A 20,730-nucleotide genomic window follows, 5' to 3' on the forward strand; every position below is an offset into this window, starting at 1 on the left:
CTTTTAGGAATGGGTAAGGGCATGAGAAGATCAGGAGTCTGAGCAGGGTCCCCATGACCCTTAAAGATGAGCTGGACATCCAGCACAGGACCACCAGACTGGGCAGGGGTCAGTGGATCCCTGAGGTCAGGTTGGTTAGAAGGTGACATGTCACAAGAGTCAAGCTGGATAGCTGAAACACAAACAGAATGCAGAGAGCCCTGAGAAAAAGATTGAAAACCCCACCTGGCCGAATGAGGTATTCTATCCAAAGGATGGATTGAGCCTCTTAAACGGGTTTTAATGGACATAGTAGCAGTAGAGTGAGGCCAGGTTACAGAAGGTCCTGAACAAGAAGCAGGAAGCTCATTGGGCATGGGCTGGACTGGCATAACTGGTGCAGAGGCTGACTGAATAGTATTGTCAGGTGTAGCGACCATCTCAATCGCATCACAGGCCATAGCGACTCTGGAACTTGCAGACAAGTTAGCCTGGCTGTGTGCGTCCAAGGAAGATTAGGGACAGGCAAAGGTAAATGGCCACGCAAACTGGAGTGAATGATTGACTCAGGTTCACAGGTGGGCCCCTCATCCAGAGTACCACAAGACCCAGAGAGTGCATCAGTCCAACTATTGCAGGACACATCCCAGAGATCGCTATATACAGCGGGAAGAGGAGAAGATACCGGGATGGTGGCAACAGGAAGTTTCTCTTTTGGGGTACCCTTGAGTAGGCAGGAAGAGGAACAGGAGGAACCCCAAGCTAGGATCTGTCCAGCAGACCAGTCAACGTGTGGAGAATGGAGCCGTAACCAAGGAAGACCTAATATGATAGGAGATGAAGCCTTATGCCGCGTACACACGATCAAACAATCCGGTGGAAAAGTCCGGCAAACTCAAGTCCGCCAAACAATCCCCCCGTGTGTAGCCTCCGGCATACTTTTTTGACCCGAAAGTACGGCGGACTTAGAATGCCGTGTTGCACTCCAATCTGCCCGCCGTACTCGCATTTCGGCGGACAATCCGGCCGTGTGTATGCCAGTCCGCCGTACTTTTGAAATGAGCGGACTTTTCCCTCCCGGAGAAAAGTCCGCTCATTTCGAGCGCGTCTCCAGGTAGGCGGGGCCCGCGAAGGAGACGTCGCTGGCCCCGCTGCCTGGTATGGACTTAAAGGGGAACCCCAACGCCGACAAAAATCGGCGTGGGGGTCCCCCCAAGTCCACAACAGACCCTTGTCCGAGCACGCTACCTGGCTGGCCAGGAAAGGGGGGCGAGCGAGCACCCCCCCTTCTGAGCCGTACCAGGCCGCATGCCCTCAACATGGGGGGTGCCTTGGGAAAGGGGAGGGCCGTGCGGCCCCCTCACCCCAAAGCACCTTGTCCCCATGTTGATGAGGACAAGGGCCTCTTCCCGACAACCCTGGCCGTTGGTTGTCGGGGTCTGCGGGCGGGGGGCTTATCGGAATCCGGGAGCCCCCTTTAATAAGGGGGACCCCGGATACCGGCCCCCCACCCTATGTGAATGAGTATGGGGTACAATGTACCCCTACCCATTCACCTGTAAAATAAAGTACAAAAAAAACACAACACACGAGATAAAATAATTTATTGCACAGCTCCGGGGGTCTTCCGTCTTCGGGGGTCTTCTCGCCGGACTCCTCCGCTATCTTCTTGTAGCTCTTTTGCTAGCGGAGGAGTCCGGCTTTCTTCCTCGCCGCCGGCCTCTTCTCCCGACTTCGGGGGTCTTGTCCCCCTCTTGGGTTCTTCTGCCGGGCCACCGCGCCTTCTTATAGCTCTTTTACAGGCGGTGGCCCGGTCTTCTGTCGCCGCCGCCTTCCGTTCTTCTTCTTCTCCTGGAGATGTTGACTCGACGCTCTCTCCAGCCACAATGCCAGGGACGCGCTGCGCGGCCACTTATATAGGGACAAGGGGCGGTGCCACATGGCTTTATGTCACATGGGTTGGTGTCACATGGTGACCCCGCCCCCTTACGATGTCACAGTCCCCATGTGACATCAACCCATGTGACCAACCCATGTAACATAAAGCCATGTGACACCGCCCCTTGTCCCTATATAAGTGGCCGCGCAGCGCGTCCCTGGCATTGTGGCCGGAGAGAGCGTCGAGTCAACGTCTCCAGGAGAAGAAGGAGAGGAACAGAAGGCGGCGGCGACAGAAGACCGGGCCACCGCCTGTAAAAGAGCTATAAGAAGGCGCGGTGACCCGGCAGAAGAACCGAAGAGGGGGACAAGACCCCCGAAGTCGGGAGAAGAGGCCGGCGGCGAGGAAGAAAGCCGGACTCCTCCGCTAGCAAAAGAGCTACAAGAAGATAGCGGAGGAGTCCGGCGAGAAGACCCCCGAAGACGGAAGACCCCCCGGAGCTGTGCAATAAAGTATTTTATCTCGTGTGTTGTGTTTTTTTTGTACTTTTATTTTACAGGTGAATGGGTAGGGGTACATTGTACCCCATACTCATTCACATAGGGTGGGGGGCCGGTATCCGGGGGCCCCCTTATCAAAGGGGACTCCCGGATTCCAAAAAGCCCCCCGCCCGCAGACCCCGACAACCAACGGCCAGGGTTGTCGGGAAGAGGCCCTTGTCCTCATCAACATGGGGACAAGGTGCTTTGGGGTGGGGGGGCCGAGCGGCCCCCCCTTCCCCAAGGCACCCCCCCATGTTGGGGGCACGCGGCCTGGTACGGCTCAGGAGGTGGGGGGGCGCTCGCTCGCCCCCCTTTCCTGGCCGGCCGGGTAGCGTGCTCGGACAAGGGTCTGTTGTGGACTTTGGGGGGACCCCCACGCCGATTTTTCGTCCATACCAGGCGGCGGGGCCAGCGACGTCTCCTTCGAGGGCCCCGCCTACCTGGAGACGCGCTAGAAATGAGCGGACTTTCCTCCGCGTGTGTGGGCGAGTCCGTTCATTTCGAAAGTACGGCGGACTTAGTACGGCGGACTTAGTACGCCGTATTAGTCCGCTGAAAAAGTGCCGTGTGTGGGCAAGTAGCCCGTTCGGAAAGTCCGCCAGACTAAGTACGTCGGACAGACGACTACGTGTGTACGCGGCTTTAGGTAATACAAGGAAGGATATCCACTCCTGGTGGAGTGCCCCTACTGACATCTTAACAGGAAGGGTCTGGAACCGGATAGGGCCCCCTGGGAGAACAGAGCCATCAATCGCCAAGACCACCAATGGCGTTGTAAGGGGCAAAAGGGTAAGTCTCATGGAGGATGCAGTTTCCCAATCCATGAAATTGGCAGCGGCTCCGGAATCCAGATGTGCTGAGACCGAACAAGAGGAAGCACCGACATGAAGCAACACAGAAAGGAGAAGACGAGAAGGTGAAGGTGATATTTCAGGGTCTAATACTCCACCTTCCAGATGTATTAGCTCTAAGCGTTTTTCTGGACGAAGAGAACAAGTGTCACGGAAATGACCTTTGGCCCCACAATAGAGGTTATCTTCGGGAGATAACTTTGTCTGGCCCAACTGCATAGGTTCCTCAGCAGGCAGGGGGTGCTCCTCGGATCGAAGAGAAGGGACTGGGAGCTCAGGCTGCCTAAAGAACGGGGAGTGCTGGCATCTTTTTTCCAGGGCCCTCTCCTGAAAGCAAATATCGATCTGGTTACACAAGGTGATGACACTGTCCAGATCAGCAGGTAGGGATCTTCCTGCTAATTCATCCTTCACTCTATCAGAGAGGCCATGTAAAAAGGTTGCAACTAGGGCCTCATTATTCCAGCTCAATTCAGCTGTGAGGATACGGAACCGAAGAGCATACTGTCCCACAGAAGCGGACTCTTGACGGAGACGTAAAAGAGCGCTAGCCGCTGAGGAGACACGACCCGGTTCCTCGAAGATATTCCGAAAATGTTTCAAGAAATCAGACAGGCTAGAAACCACTGAATCATTCAGTTCCCACAGAGGTGCAGCCCAAGCTAGCGCCTCGCCAAACAGGAGGGATATAATATATGCTACTTTCGCCCGATCGGACAGGAAGTTTTGGGGCTGAAGTTCAAAATGGATTGTGCACTGGCTAAGGAACCCCCTGCAAGCCTTGGAGTCCCCAGAGAAACGGGCCGGAGCTGTTAGTTGTAATGAATGTGTGGCTGCGACTGATGCGATAGGTGCAGCGGCAGATAGCGGTTGAGGTTGTTGAACCGGGGGTCCTAATGAGGCCTGAACCTGTTCAACACGGGATGCCAAATCCTGAAGGAATCGCATCACCTGGGTCTGATTCGATTCTTGGGTCTCAAGTCTGCGAACTAAGCTCTGCAATGGATCATCTGCGGATAGCGGCACATCAGCTGGGTCCACGGCTGATCAAACTGTCAGGTCACCTGAGACCAGGTGACAGGTGCACTCCGTAGGAGTCAGAAGTGCACCGCTAGGTAGTGGACCTTAGGACTGACTGCTGCGGATTATACCCAGGGAGATTCAGGACACAGGTCTACTGGATCACTAACACAGATCTCAGTAGGAGCTAGAGCATAGATTCCCCAGGGCGCGGAGTCTAAGAGCTAGCAGGTGTTCACCAGAGCCTCCAGTGGTGAGGAGGGACTTGGCTGCAGTCTGGCTCCAGGTCGAGACCCCTAGGGTCTCACAGCTCACACTCACTGTAGACTACAGGAGAAGGAAGCAGCAGGCTGGAACAACAAGAATAGTAAGGGGATAAAGCAGAGGTCAGGGCAACTAGCAGACAGGAACTACAGAGTACACGCCAAAGGTTCAGGGTCACAGGCAGACAGGGATGGTCAGGGACATGCCAAAAGGTCAAGGTCACAAGCAGACAGGAATCGTTGAGAACACGCCAAGGTCGGTAACAGAGACAAATGAAGAGCACACGGCAAGCAGGAAATAGGAAGCCAAACACACAATGAATACACAATGGTTGATCAGACCTGTTGGCTTGCAGTGCACAGGTTAATATAGGGTTCCCTAATAGGGCCTGGGGTGGAGCCATGCTTAGAGGAGAGGTTATAAAAACCACAAGGTGGAAGTGGCTGGCCTCTTAGTCAGAACACATGAGGGGAGGTAAGCAACCATAGGAAGATCACTGCATAACCATGACAATTACACAGGCACAGGATGTTCAGCCATTCGAGAGCTGTCCCCTTTAATTTGTTCTACAACTTTGTGCTCCAGTAGGTGGAAATATACTCACTGATCATGTAATCTGCAGTGATGTGTTCCCCAGTAAATGATGATGAAATGTGACTTTTGGAACTTGACACTTTGATATAACTCTCCCAGTATGGTGCTGCAGGTCTGTGTATATATCTATGTTTTGTTAAAACATCTCTTTGTAAAAAAAACTGGCCATTTCTACATGTCAGGACTGGCTTAGCTCTTCCTTCTCTGGGCTGGCTGCTCAGCTGTTGGCTAATTGCCAGCTCTCATCTCTCTCCACAGTTACCAGCTGTTCCTGATCATGCTCGTCCGACCTGCCTACTTAAAGCCTTCCAGCTCACTTCACCTCTGCCTTCGCCTTGGTCACATCACAAGAAACCATCTCCTGCGGTTCCGTTTAAAGACTGGCTTTCTGACATCCCCTTCTGCCTCCTTATCCTGCTTGCTGCTGCTCTACTTGGATCCCTGACTTCTGGCCTGGCTGATTACCCGATCTGGTTATTGAACTCTGGCCTGGCTGACTACTGGATCCGGTTACTGCACTCTGGCTATGCTTTGACTAGACTTTTTCTATTTACCTTTATATTTTTATTTAATAAACAAGTGTGATTTAATTGTACTTCTGTCTCGGTTTGATTAATGGTTTCTGACACTACTATTCATTTGAATACAATACAATGCTGCAACTGGCAATAATGCTTAAGAGTTCAGTAAATGATATATATATTTTTTTAATGCACACTAATTGGTCCTTTTCCTTTGCAAAACAGAAAGCAAGAAATCCACCTTAATTGGTGGAGAAAAACATTATATCTGAATACACTTGTATGATTAGCGTATATAAACACTTTTGACCCCTTTCCATCCTCCAAAAACAGACACACACAGACTGGGAATATATGTTATGTATGCCACTCTAATTGGGCATTTGGTCCACTCAAGAGTAAGACCCAATATATGCTCTTGGTTGTACTTACAATCTGAGCACTGTAGTGCCCCTTCACAAGACACACAAGTCAAAGTTCAATTACTTTGTAAAGCAAAAATGGCCGGAGTGTGGAGGGCTTTGCATATAAATTAATATTGAACAAAGATTCATCCATATGTAACCTAATTAAAAATACAATGCAATTTTTTAAGGTTAATTTCAGGAACAATGGCAAGTAGGTGTGCTTGGTTACAATGACAAAAGATGCCTGTCAAAGGGCACAAACATTTTCAGCCATAGCAGTATTCTACATGCTTGTACTGAGAAGTTATTTATCATTTGTGCAGTTACTGGATTGCATATTTTATTGCAACAACTCTTCCCAGGATATGGGCTTAGAAAAAACTTCTCTCTCCAGCCAAAGATCATAGTTCATCTGAAAGTCTTCTGGCAATTCTACATGTTGTCCAAGCACACTTTGAAGGCAGTTATCAACAGGTAGGAAGTCAGGATTCTTATGAGACTGATCGTACCGACGAGAATTGAACCGTTCAATATTGGCTCTAAGTGCACATTCTTCAGCTTGAAAATCCCAGGGACGAGCATCAAGATCTATAGGCGAATGTAAAAACATAAAATGTCATGCATATTTTGTAAGCAGGAGTAAAACAATCACACATATTTCAGCTCTAAGGCTTCATACCATTGCCATATGCCCAGTCATCATTAAGACGATGTCGGACTTTCTGGTAGATGGCTGACATAGTTTTCATGTTGCTTTTTCTCCACTGTCTCCCAAGGTACTTGGTTTGCACTTTTAGCAACTTGAGTACATATAGCTGCATCATGGCTTGCTTAACTTTAAGAGCACGTTTTAGGATGGGTGCAGACTTAAAGACCACCAGCATCTATTAGGAAGCAAATGAACATACAAAAACATATGGTCATTTAAAACAAGACATTTTTCATTATTTTTCCAAATGACTAATTTAAGTAAGCACTATGGAAAATTAAACACGGTTACAATATATATTGAAGAAATGATCTGGAGCATAAATAATAACCTACTGGCAAATTCAAGCACATTCACAAGGCTGGATTGCTCAATGTGAGGAATATATTGTTAGCCAACATAATTTTTTTTTTCTTGCTCAAAGGAAAAAACTATAATAAATGTAACATTTGCAGAGGTTTTAAATGAGGCAAATAATACGATAATAATAATACCTATTGATAGTAAAATGTCACTGTAGTTACTTGCCCAATGAAATATGTGGTAAATATCTTTATACAATTAATGCGACCCCAATAAATATTCACAAGGTAAAGTTCATTCAGTGTTTTAAAGGACATTAGTAAATTAATACACCTATTAGCATCCCATGTTTCTGTTACTTTCTGTAAAATGTTAACTGCCTCGTTTTTTTAAAAATCACTCTGATGTTACATGATCCAGCCATCATCCGTAAAGGTATAAATATGTGTAGTAAAGACACTGGACAGCAATAAGCTATTGAAATACATAAGAAATGTGGGTGTCACCGAAAGAAGCGACTTTAAAACAACCATTTGGATGTGTAATATTTGGGGGTTATTTTAGCTTAAAGGTAGAGCTTACCAGTGAGCTGAGTCCACGCCAGATATGCCGTTTTAAGGGCTTGTAGGCCCACTTTTATTAAAGAAAGAAAAGTCTGATAACAAAATAGTTGCCCACACAGGGGTTTCAGCTTTCCACAGCAATAATGTACGTAGAACCAAAAATACCAAGCCACCTGGCTCTCTTTAGCAGCACTGCTGCTCAGACTTCTGCTGCAGCCCTCTTGGCTCATTAACAGAGTTCCTGTACACCCAGTACCTCAGCACTCTTTACTAGCTTCTTTTTCAGCCCACAAGCTTGGACCCTCCCTCTGTCTGCTCTGACAGACCGACCTGTGCAGACATGCACACTTCTTCTCCCTTACACGCCTGGACTCCTCGGGAGGGTGGAGCCCAGAACCATGGTGTTGGCTTTGTTTTAAGCCCAAGACCCACCTGTGCAATCATCCAGCCAGACTGCTGGCTGTTCCCAAAACCCGGTTCCAGGATTGGAGATTCCGTACTACCACATATCCCCCCCCTTTGTTTCGACCCAGAGGGCGGAACACCCAAGTTACTTTTGGCACCTCTGTGCCAGATACCATTTACAGAAGTACCCTCCTGTCCAACCTCGCTTCTCCTAACGGGGAACTCTACCCAATGCCTCCTTTGGTGTCTCCCTCTAAGCCTTACTGTCACTCTGCTATGAGCTTTGATGCGACCTTCCCAACTTTTCTTCCGAGTGAATTTCCATAAGCACTTCCTCTCCTGAAATCTTAATGGGTTCCCGTTGGTCTTCCTACCAACCCTTCTGCCTCCATGCTTCAGGTTCCCAGGTTTCCCCAAAACTCTCTCAGCAGTACTGTTCTGAGACTGTAGGGGGCCTATTTCTATAGTGTTTAGAACGGAAACCCACCTCTTATTACTGGTACCTGCCTCAGCAGTCACTAATTGATTACCAGGTTCACCTGTACCTTTGGACACCACATTATCATGTACCATTAACACATTATTTGGTTCATCATTGACAGACATATTCAAACCAACATTAGACCTCTCAATGTTGCACATGTCACCAATGCCTTTTTTTCCAACATTTGCTAGGGTAGAGTCCACAGAGGGCACACATACTAGAGGGCTGCCATCACCCACAGGAACCTCACAGGACGCCACCTCCCCTGGGTTCACCCACTCTGCAGGCAGCTGTCCTACCACTTGACCCGTTCTGATGCTACCTGTATTTTTATCCACCGGAACAGGCCAGCTCTCGTCTGATCCACATACAATTTTTACCATGCTCCTTGTCCATTCCCCTGTCCCGGGGACCTTATTAGGTTTGTCACCTAAACCAAGCACTGGACTGGGGACCCCAGTCTCTTTAACCACCTTTGTTTGAGCCCTGGTCAGGATCTCTGCTGCTTTCAGGTCCGCACTTGGCCCTTCCACCTCATGTGGTTTTTCTACTGGTGCAGTATACACGCCCTTCACCAACTGACCAGCACCACACTGGACCATAGCAGCAGAAATGCTTCCCATCTGGCTGTTAGGAGGTGTAACCACAGGCAATTTAGGCTTATTTTCAACTTCTCCAACGTCTGTCTCAAATATTTCTTCTGGATCTAATCTAGCAGCATACGTAGCGGCAACTTTTAACAAAAGTAGCAAATTTAGGAATAAACCATTCCTGTCCTGTTTTGCTTTGCTCTGTACAGCCTGCCATACAGTGCTCCACCTAGTGGTACTGCACAGTACCAGCCCATCAGACTGTGGAGGAGACACACTAGTATAGATTGGCTGTACATCCCAAAGTTCAAGCATCTCTTTTAATGCTTTGGTTAAGAACCAGGCCCTTGACTCCAGACCCAAGTCCTTCCTGGGAATTTTCATGACACTGGGGATGCAGAGAGACTCACTTGCTGAGACTTGAAAAGTTGCAATGGTTAACGGAACCTCCTCCCGGCTGGAGGTAAACACAGCCTGGTGCTCCACCAGAGCGCTGCCAATTGCTGGACTCATACCCAACTTCTCAGGCTCAGCATCAGTGAACTGCTCCAGAACATTACCAGCGACGTCACGTTGACACTCCATGCCAACCTCAGTTTTGTGGGTCACGGACAATGTCTCTGCTGTGCCCTTATTTGGTTCATCCTGCTCACCAGGGTTAACTCCTGCAGCAGCCACCACGCCCTCAGGTACAGGCTGTTCTGCAGCCCCTCCTGCTGGCCCAGCAGAAACCGTGTCCACCATATTTTTGTGCATAAAAGCCTTATCTATCAGGGAGATAAGATTTTTGCTCCAACTATCCCAATCTGTTGTATGTGCGCTCCCTTCTGCGGTACTCCTCAGCACCGATCCATCTGCCCAAGGAGACACATAAGAACAGACTGGCTTAGTTGCAGACTCATTACACCAGTCATTGTAAATCATGTCAGACTGTGGTAGCACAGGTTGCAATACACCATATTCACCACCTTTCTCAGCTTGCATTTCATAAGCCTCACACACCTTTGCATTTTTCACAGGTTGTGTTAATCCACCATTTACCTGCACATTTTTAGTACTAGCAGCTTGCACTAACACATTACCATTACACGGTACAGTTCCATTCTGTCCCACCAGAGTGACATCGCAGTTGTCCAGGGCAACCTCTGACTCCAACACATGAAGTTCCCTGGAGATTCCTGTGGACAACTGTGCCATCTTACCACCAGTTGCAACAGGCAACGGCCCATTTTTGATAACCCCAGGTTCTTTCAGAGCAAAAGTTTTCCCAACAGCATTAAACTTTTCATTAACAGTAACACTTATAGCATTTTTCGCATTTGTAGGCTGTCCTAGCCCATGGTCAACTTGAGCCTGATAGTCATTAGACACAACACTTTTAGTCATCAACACAGGTTCTATTTGGATTTTAACCCTTGCATTCCCACTATATAGGGAAAAGTCATTCTCAAGTGCACATTCAGTGGCCCCACTAACTGGGGTCACTCTCACATCATCATGGACAGTCTTGTAACCAGTCCTTTTATACATGAAATCAGCAGTTCCAGCCATCATTTCATTAAAGACAGTCTTACCCACCGCAGTAGTTGGGGTCACCATCTTCATTTGAGTACGTCGTCTTATGCACCAGTCCTCTGCTGCACTTTTACTGGCCAACTCCTGGTGGCCATGGGATGAAACTACAGCAGGCATCTCCCACCGTTTAGCACCCCCTGCAGGCACAACAGGAAACTTCTTGTTGCTAGGGGTGACTGCAAACATATTTTCACCGGAATCTGGGCCTACAGACAAAAATTTTTTCTCAGCAACATTATCTCCAGCCGTATTCCACAACCTAGGGCAAGAAAACATGCCATGCCCCAGCTGGCCACATTCCAGGCATGGTACTGGACGATTTTTTCCCAAAGCGATTCTCTCCTGGTGATTCCCAGCTGGCCGGAATGCACAGGCCTCTTTGTGGGGACGCTGAACCAAACCTCTACTGCAGCTCCTTTCTGGCATAAATTTCACTCCGGTTGACATGGGAGACCGCACTCTCCCAGCAGAACTTTGCTGGCTCTCTCCAACATGATAAATTGGCTCCTCCTTAAGCCACTTTCCACGATCCTTATTAGACATAGCCCATGGTACAGAGACAGCCCGACTGGCTTCCTCTGCGTTGCTATGGGCAACCACTCTCATCCTCAGCCTTTGATCAGCCTCTCTCCTTGCATATCGCATGGGCTTCTCTCTGCTGGATCCCATCTCATGTTGTGACACATTCACATCTTTCACAATAGCTGTTGTTTTAACTGCAGCAGCTTTGCCAGGGGCAACAACAGCCCTCTTCCAGTTATGGACATCCAGCGGCTTTCCCCTTGCACTGAGGGTTGGCTTCCTTTCCTCTGTAGCTTGGTTCAGTGCTGCTAAATGCCGTTTGCACCAATCCACTGCAGATTCAAATGCTGGTGGACTCTCCATAACAGCAGTCACCTGTGCACTCATTGCACCCGTGTTGCTAGGGACAACCCCAGCCCTTTTTCTCCTTGATACACTCTGATCAGGTATGTATGGGGCTCGTTCGGGCGGTAACAACCCCTCCAACCACAGAGCTCTGTCTCTTTTAAAGCAAGTTGCTTTTCTCTTCATGCAAGCTTTCCTCACCTGCACATTGCACACACTGATTGTGCTGTCTCATGCACAAACACAGTTCATAGCAAGAGAAAAAAAAAAAAAAAAATTGACTTTTCATTCACAGGTACACCACCTGCAACACGCAATGCCTTTTGCCTGGCTGCACTTCCACACACAGCCAATAGTTCCTGACTTTAACTTACTATAGAGCAAGGACCCGGATTCCACCGTCTTCTGCCCGCATTCTCCACCACTTGTAATATTTGGGGGTTATTTTAGCTTAAAGGTAGAGCTTACCAGTGAGCTGAGTCCACGCCAAATATGCAGTTTTAAGGGCTTGTAGGCCCACTTTTATTAAAGAAAGAAAAGTCCGATAACAAAATAGTTGCCCACACAGGGGTTTCAGCTTTCCACAGCAATAATGTACGTAGAACCAAAAATACCAAGCCATCTGGCTCTCTTTAGCAGCACTGCTGCTCAGACTTCTGCTGCAGCCCTCTTGGCTCTTTAACAGAGTTCCTGTACACCCAGTACCTCAGCACTCTTTACTAGCTTCTTTTTCAGCCCACAAGCTTGGACCCTCTGTCTGCTCTGACAGACCGACCTGTGCAGACATGCACACTTCTTCTCCCTTACACGCCTGGACTCCTCGGGAGGGTAGAGCCCAGAACCATGGTGTTGGCTTTGTTTTAAGCCCAAGACCCACCTGTGCAATCATCCAGCCAGACTGCTGGCTGTTCCCAAAACCCGGTCCCAGGATTGGAGATTCTGTACTACCACAGATGCAATGATGAACAAGAATTGTATGTCATCTCCTTTTTGACCATAAAATAAGAATCTGGTGTGGTTATCACAAACACCAATGGTCTCAAGGAGTTCTGCATGTCTTTGATGGTTCAAATGCATATCACAATACATTGGTATTATAGCCCAGTGTTTCTCAACCTCTTCTCAGTCAAGGCACCCTTTAAAATTATGGACAATCTTAAGGCACCCTTTAATATTATGGACAGTCTCAAGGCACCTTTAAAAATCATGGACAAGCTCTAGGCACCACATTCTAAAATGTAAAAAACTATTCTAACAGTTTTAAATAATGTGGCAGTACTACCACTTTTAAGACACCCAACATTAGAGATGATTTATTCTTACAAAGCAAATACACTTTTGCATACTAGTACCGACTAGTATTCCAGTGTTTCTCCTCTCCCTTAGTTTCTCTCCATCACTCTGCTAATGTGACCCCAGCGTTAACAGAACGGAGCAAAAAAGAATGCTGTGCAGATGATCAACACCCTTCTTATCAACACTGATGACATCACTGGTTGTTAGGATGCTGGTCTGTGGAAGGTAGAAATTATTCACAATTGTGTAACTAAAAGGCAGGCTTGATCCACTTGATGGCTTGTATACATAGTTGGTGAGGTTGGAAAAAAAAAGACACAAGTATATCCAGTCCAACCTGTGTGCGCTTTCATGTTAATAGTACATTGTATATCCATGTACTGGATGTTGTGGTCATTAAGATACCCAATATTTTTTTTAAATCATCGATGCTCCCCGCTGATACCACTGCTTGTGGAATAGAATTCCACATCCTTACTGCTCTGATAGTAAAGAACTCTCTACGCAATTTAACATTAAATTGCTTCTCTTCTAATTTTAGTGAATGGCCACGTGTCTTTTTAAATTTCTTTTAACTGAAAAGTTTGTTCCCTATGCTAGGTTCACCAGTACAGTATTTGTACAGCGATATCATATCCCCTCTTAAGTGTCTCTTCAGAGAGAATAGGTTCAATGCTATAGTCTTTCCCCATAGCTGAGGTCCTCCAGTCCCTTTATTAGCTTTGTTGCCCTTCTCTGGACACTCTCCAGTTCCAGCACATTCCTCCTGAGGACTGGTGCCCAGAACTGGACGGCATACTTAAGGTACGGCAAGACCAGAGTCTTATAGAGTGGGATAATACTCGTTTTATCTCTGTAGTGAATCCCCTTTTTAATGCATGTCAATATTCTGTTGGCTTTGCTTACAGGAGCCTGGCATTGCTGAGCCTGTCATCTACTAGGATCCTTTTCCATCCTGAATTCCCCCAGAAGTTCTCCCCCTAGCGAGTAAATTGTATTCACATTTTAAACACCCAAATGCAATACAATACATTTTTCAACATTAAACCTCATTGGCCATGTAGCTGCCCATCCCATTCATTTATTTATGTCTTCTTGTAAGGGTTCCACATCTTGCATAGAAGTTACTGCCCTGCTTAACTTTGTATTGTCTGCAAATACTTAGATTGAGCTGTTTATCCCATCCCCTAGATCGTTTATGGCAGGGGTGTCCAAACTTTGTTCAAAGAGGGCCAGATTTGATGAAGTGAATATGAGGGCCGGCCGTTTTGCCTGACATTCTTTGAACCATTAAAAGTCGGTAAAAAAGCCCCATACACACTATCAGATTTTCTGCAGATTTTTTCCTTCAGATTTACCAAAACTATATAATACGAGGTCAAACCTTAGGAGTTTCAATTTGTATGCAATCAGGCAGGCCCTTGCGCTACTTGGTTTTGGTAAATCTGAAGGACAAAATCAGCAGAAAATCTGATAGTGTGTATGGGCCTTTATTGTGTTTGTTTGAGCACTAATACACGGCCCAATTAGAATTCTCTTGCCTCTGTGGCTGTGTGGGTAAAGAGATGAGCTTGGGCGTGTTATTTGGATATACCATATTTATTGGCATATAACAGGCACCTTCATTTTAAGAGGGAAGTTTCAGGGAAAAAAAACTAAATTTTAAATAAAGAACTGTGAAGCAAAATAAAGATCAGTGACCATCTGCAGACCCACATTTGCCAGGAATGCAGCACCCACCACTGTCAGGAATGCAGCACCCACCATTGCCAGGAATGCAGAATCACCACTGCCATTAGTGCAGCCTGATTGATGCCCATCCACCTGCAGTCTTAGAGGAGACAGGGAGGGGGGCGGGACAAGTGCCAAAAGATTACATACAGGAGAAACTCCTGTTTTCTTGGCGGCCTCTTTAATACAATGTCCTGCCTCCTATGATGGACAGACCAGTCATCCAATGGCAGCGCAGGAGACAAGACTTTAGGAAGGACTTTACAGAGGCTGCCGTGTATACAGGAAATTCTTCTGTGTGTACGACACTTGTCCTGCCTCCTTCCCTGTCCCCTACAAGGCAGCCAGCATGTATATCTTTTGTGGCCCTGTCGCTGGGAGATAGTTGGGGGCCACAAAAGATATATATGTCCAAATAACCAGGCGGCCTATTCAAAACCAAAATGCGGGCCGCGATTGGCCTGCGAGCTGGACTTTGGACATGCTTGGTTTATGGTCCATCACTTGACTTAGTTCCTTAAGGACTTTACGGGTGCAATCCATCTGTTTCCGGTGACTTATTTATGTTAAGTTTTTCTTATCAAAATATTTAATTATGTATTTAAAGGTAAATTATACAAATGTACAATATAATCTGTTATCAATCAAATTAATGAAGCTCAGTTATATAAATGCATAGTATAGATTGCTATTATATATATTTTTTTTAAATCAAAAAGCTTTTTATTGCTCACTCAATAAACATAACATAACAGAATGAAAACTCAATTCACAGACAGTCTTCGGTGTTTCACATATCCATCTTTGGGTACAGGTGCTCATATTCATTACCAGTTTTCACCCACCATACATGTAAATTATAAACATTGTTTCCCCGCCTCTTGAGCCACCCTCATCATCATCCCCCCCATCGTCTATTACATAATTCCTCTAATTGTAGTCTTTTTGTTCCCCTTCTTTGCCCGCTATCTGAGAATATAGTGCCCCCATCACCTACAGCCCACTGATCAGTCTTGTTTGCACCAACTCCACAGGGCTAAGTCCCGGAGTGTCAAGCCATGCGCCTCACAGTCTGTCAAACTTGTCAGGGTTCCCCCTATGTTGGTACATGTACTTCTCCATTATGAGTGTTTTACCCATGTGCTGTATCCAGGTTTTAGTTGCTGGCAGTGTTACGGATTTACAATTCAATAAAATTGTTTTTCTGGCCTGAAACAGTGCTCTAGCAAATGCGGTCCTCTTCCTTTCCTCTTCTATTACACCCTCCAGTACTCCCAGCAAGCATCGCAATGGATCAAGAGTAACCTTGTCTGGAACACCTGATTTAAAATGGCCAAGACCGCCGCCCAGTATCTATGAAGTTTTGGACAGCGCCAGAGGAGGTGAATCAAGTCCCCAGGCGCTATCCTACACCTGTCACACAGTGGGTCGGGCCTCTTGCCCATTCTATGTAGTTTCATTGGAGTGTAATGAGCTCTTAGCAGTAACTTCTGCGCTACATTCAGCGAGCACTTGTTAACCGCCTGCAGTTCCTCCTCCCATAGTTCCCCTTCGATGGGCCCCAAATCCACCTCCCATTGTGTTGCTGCTCTCATGGGGTGCCCTTTTAGGAATGACGACAGGAGCATGTTATAACATTGGGAGATCATGCCCTTAGTTGCTACTGTATCTCGTAGCATGTGGAATATCGGAGTGGGCGACAAGTTCCAGGCCCTGGCCTCCCCATGAGCCCTAACTGCGTGTTGAAGTTGTGCATAATAGAAGAGCATGTTGTGTGCTAAGCCGTATTTGGATTGCAGGTCTTTAAAAGGGAGAAAAGCCCCATTATGGAAAACCAGCCACATATGGGTTACACCCAGGGGAATCTATCTAGGTCCTTGTTGGATTTTGGCTAGTTCTATATATGTTTTGTTTCCCCATATTGAGCTGAACGCCATAAACCCCGTTACATTTTGTAGCTGCCTGACTTTATTCCACACCTTCTGAAGGAGTGCATATGTTGGCATGGGTTTGTTGGGTTTTTGAAATTTTTGTGCTTCTAGGTCCTCAGGTATGGACCCCACCCCCGGACCAATTTGCATTAGTCTACTGGATGAGACCCCCGGCGAGGTAGTCATAGCTCCTATTAAATGCTGTAACTGCATTGCTAAATAGTATATCCAGCGGTTGGGTAGGGCAAGTCCCTCCCTCTCTTTTGGGTATTGCAACTGCTCGAGTTTGATTCTAGGGGGTTTAGTATGCCACAGCAACAGTCCAAAGAGTGAGTTCACCACTCTGAATATCTTCAGTGGTATAACCACTGGTGTATTATGCAGTAGGTACAGGAACTGTGGCATCAATATCATCTTAAATAGGTTTGTTTTTCCCGCCAGGGACATTTTAAGCTTGTTCCACACATTTATTTTGTCTCTAAAGCGAGTCAGCAGGGGATATACATTTATTTTGCAGAAGTCCGTCAGCCTAGGGGAAATATGTATTCCCAGAGATAAACTCGGTCACTATGGGTACTGGGCAAGAGGGCCCTTTGTCCTGCCCGGGTGTTCCATCAATGAACAGGAGAGCTGACTTGGACCAATTTATGGTAAGGCCTGAGAAGCGGCCGAACTCCCAGATCAGGGACATCGCCCCCATCAGTGAGCCGCCTGTCCTCCAGGAAGAGAAGCATGTCATCGGCGTAAAGCATGATCTTCTCCTGTAGGTCACCGTACCTAAATCCCCGAACCTGCGGGCAGTTCCTCACCTGAGCTGCAAGGGGCTCGATGGCAAGAGCAAAGAGCAAGGAGGACAGGGGAGATCCCTGCCTTGTCCCCCTGCCCAGAGCAAAGGCATGTAACAGTCTGTCCGATAAGTGTATGGCAGCCTGTGGTGTGTCATACAGAAGTTTCACCCATCGTATGAACCGTGGGTAAAACTCAAACTTGGCCAATACAGACCATAGATATCTCCAGCTCACACTGTCGAATGCCTTATTGGCATCAAGAGAAAAAACAGTGCTCTATGGACGAAGGAATCCAAAGGGGTCTGCATGTTATATAGTTACATAGTAAGGTTGAATAAAGACACCATCCAGTTCAACCTGAGTGAGTGTCTACAATTGTCCCTATCCCCGTACATTGCACACTCACATTGGTCCCTACCCTCAAGGAGCCCACAATCAAAGGTCCACATTCATATACTAGGGCCAATTTGGGACAGAAGCCAATTAACCTACCTGCATGTCTTTGGAGTGTGGGAGGAAACCAGAGTACACAGAGGAAACCCATGCAGGCACAGGGAGAACATTCAAAATCCAGGCAGGTAGTGTCGTGGTTGGGATTCAAACCAGCGACCCTTTTTACTGCTAGGTGAGAGTGCTAACCACTACACCACTGTGCCGCCTTCTATACTTGTTCAAGTATAGCCTTCTAAGGTTGGTCGCAGTTGACGTGCGTGACATAAATCCCACCTGGTCCATATGAATAATGGACTGGACTATCTTATTGACTCTAAGAGCCATTACCTTGCCCAGTATTTTAATGTCACTCTGTAGCAGCGATATGGGTCTGTAAGAGATGGGATCTAACGGGTCCTTGCCTGCCTTAAGTAATATCACTATATTGGCTCTGGTCATAGTGTCTGGTAGCTTCCATGTCTCAAAGGAGGCATTAAAGACCTCTAATAGTTTGGGTAGGAGTATCTCCCAGTATTCGGTATAGACTTCTACAGGAATCCCATCATCCCCCGGGGCTTTACAAGTGGGGAAGGAGGCAGCGGCCCCCTCCACCTCTTCAGTCCCATCCGCTCATCACATGTCAACACTGGGAGATCCACCCCCTCCATTTATTCCTGGAGTTTTCTGTCGGTGTAATTGTCATGAGATTGGTACAGTGTTGCACAAATGGATGCCAGTTCCTCTATGATAAATTCAGGGTCATTAACCAAGCGTCCCTGGCGTCCCAATCGTCAATAGCCAGGGAGGCTTGTTGTGCCCTGGCAATCCTAGCAAGCAGCCTACCCCATTTTTCCCCCTCCTTTATAAAATGCTTGCTTAGTGAAGAACCTTTTACGTTCCATGGCGGAGGATCTCACTCAGTCCAGGGAATCCTGTGCCGAGATCCATGCCTCCCTCGCGGATTCAGATGGGTTTGTGATATAAGCCAGCTCCAACCGCCTCAACCTGGTCCTCTACCTGCAATAACAGGGCAGAGGAGTCACGCCTAACAGCTGAAATTTTGGCTATAAACATGCCCCGCAGGCATGCCTTAAAGGTATCCCAACGTAATTGCAAGTCACCATGCATTTGGTTGTCTAAAAAATATTGCTCAATTTGTTTCATCACCCTTTCATGTGAGGTAAATAGTTTCATCCAAAAGGCATTTAATTTCTAGGGTGCCCTAGGCAAAAGTGACTTGGGGAGAGTAATAAGATGTGCAACCAGTGGCGAGTGGTCAGAGACCCCTCTTGGATGATACTCAACCTTGGTAATCGTAGCTAGTAGTTGGGGGGACCCCACACACAAGTCTATGTGAGACAGGGACCCATGCGTCTTGGAGAAGCATGAAATATGTTTAACCTTTGGATGTTTCTGGGGGGTGTCTGTCTATCCAGTTGAGGATCTAGGTAGCCGTTAAAATCACCCATAATCAGTGTGGGAACCTCAGGAAGGACAGGAGAAGCTGCAATATTTCTCTTGAGAAAGAGGGTGGTATATACACAAATGCAATTATCACAGTCAGAGTAAACACTTTACAATACAAGAATACGTATCTGCCCAGCGGGTCCACAACTGCGTCCAGTTCCTGGTAGGCCAAGGATGTACCAGAACACTCACCCCCTGCGAATATGCGGTGTGAGTGGAATGGTATGCCTTGGTCAGGTGACAGATGCACACCGTAGGGATCAGGAGTGCACCGCAAGGTTGTGAACCGTACGGCTGACTGTTGCGGACGGGGGACAAGGTGATAGGAAGGCAGGGCAGCCAGAACACCAAGATGGATCCCACTGGGGTTAGAGCGTAAGATTCCCTGGGGCGCGGAGTCTAAGAGCCAGCAGGTGTTCACCAGAGCCTCTAGTGGTGAGGAAGGACTTGGCTGCAAGTGGCTCCAGGTTGCGACCCCCAGTTCACACCCACAGTAGGCAACAGGATGATAGGGATGGTGAGGGACAAAGCCAAGGTCGGGGCCAGAAGCAGACAGGAATAGTCAGGGACACGCCAAAAGGTCAGGATCACAGGCAAACAGGGATAGTCAAGGACACGCCAAAGTCGGTAACGGAACAACAGAAGAGCACACGGCAGGTAACAGGAAGCTAACACACAAAGGTTGATCAGCAGGGTTGGCCTGCAATGCACAGGTTAATATAGAGTTCTCTGATAGGAGCTAGGGTGGAGCCATGCAAGAGGATGGATTACAAAAGCAGTCAGGTAAAGGTCGGCTGGTCTCTAGAGATGAACACATGGAGACAGGTAAGCAGACGAACTCTATTGCATAACCATGACAGCCTTGCCCACCCAGGAAAACTGCAGAAAAGCTGTAGCGTCCTTCATGAGGTATGTCTCCTGGAGACCAACCACGGCAGGGTGAAATTTTTTCAAACAAGAATTTATCATGGTACGTTTTAGTGAGTCATGAACACCCCGGACATTCCAGGCAACTATTGGTGTGGTGGCCATGTTAGGTGTAGCATGTATGTGTACTCACGGCCCCCATGTCCCGGTGGACCAGTCCTGTGGGACACCAGGACGGCGAGCCCGCCGTAGGGATCCTGGGCGGTCAGCGGGTGGCTTGCTTCAGGTAATTGTAGCAATGTCTGTCTTCGATGGCAACAGGCGCGTGTTAGGTTGGGTGCAAAACATGGCAATGAGTTCAATGGGGGCAACAAAACTTGATTTGAACTGGACTGCCAGGAACTAGCCGCAAACCCGCGCAAGGCTGGTGTGGAATCCACCCTCCCAGCCTCGCATCAAGAGTCGTTCAGGAGACTCATACCAACAGGCACCTAGTAACTGGCCCTCTGAACTGGGGCAAACTGTAGAACCTTGTGTCATCGTGGGGGTAACAGCCCCATGCAGTTGTAGCTGCAATTAGAAAGAAACACATCCTGAGAAAGATTAGCTCACGTCAGGCGGTAATCTTATAAAGGTGAACTGTTATCCCGCTGTACAGGTATGGG

The 20,730-nt window shown here is 47.6% G+C and overlaps 1 protein-coding gene across 4 annotated transcripts in view; it reads right to left on the reverse strand.

Annotated features, from left to right (window-relative positions):
• Positions 1-5,820: 5,820 nt before the first annotated feature.
• Positions 5,821-20,730, reverse strand: part of STRIP1 (striatin interacting protein 1) — a 722,689-nt gene continuing 707,779 nt past the window's right edge. For all 4 annotated transcript variants that reach the window (XM_077467363.1, XM_077467360.1, XM_077467361.1 and 1 more), the window contains 2 exons: positions 6,737-6,941; positions 5,821-6,645 (listed from right to left, as the gene is read on the reverse strand). In XM_077467363.1, the coding sequence (XP_077323489.1) occupies positions 6,398-6,645; positions 6,737-6,941 (453 nt within the window). In that variant the 3' untranslated portion in view covers positions 5,821-6,397. The remainder of the gene's footprint in view (positions 6,646-6,736; positions 6,942-20,730) is intronic.

This window comes from Lithobates pipiens, unplaced genomic scaffold (assembly GCF_037356315.1).
Source record: "Lithobates pipiens isolate NorthernLeopardFrog02 unplaced genomic scaffold, aLitPip1_a1.2 Scaffold_52, whole genome shotgun sequence".
In the NCBI taxonomy this organism is placed as follows: Eukaryota; Metazoa; Chordata; class Amphibia; order Anura; family Ranidae; genus Lithobates; species Lithobates pipiens.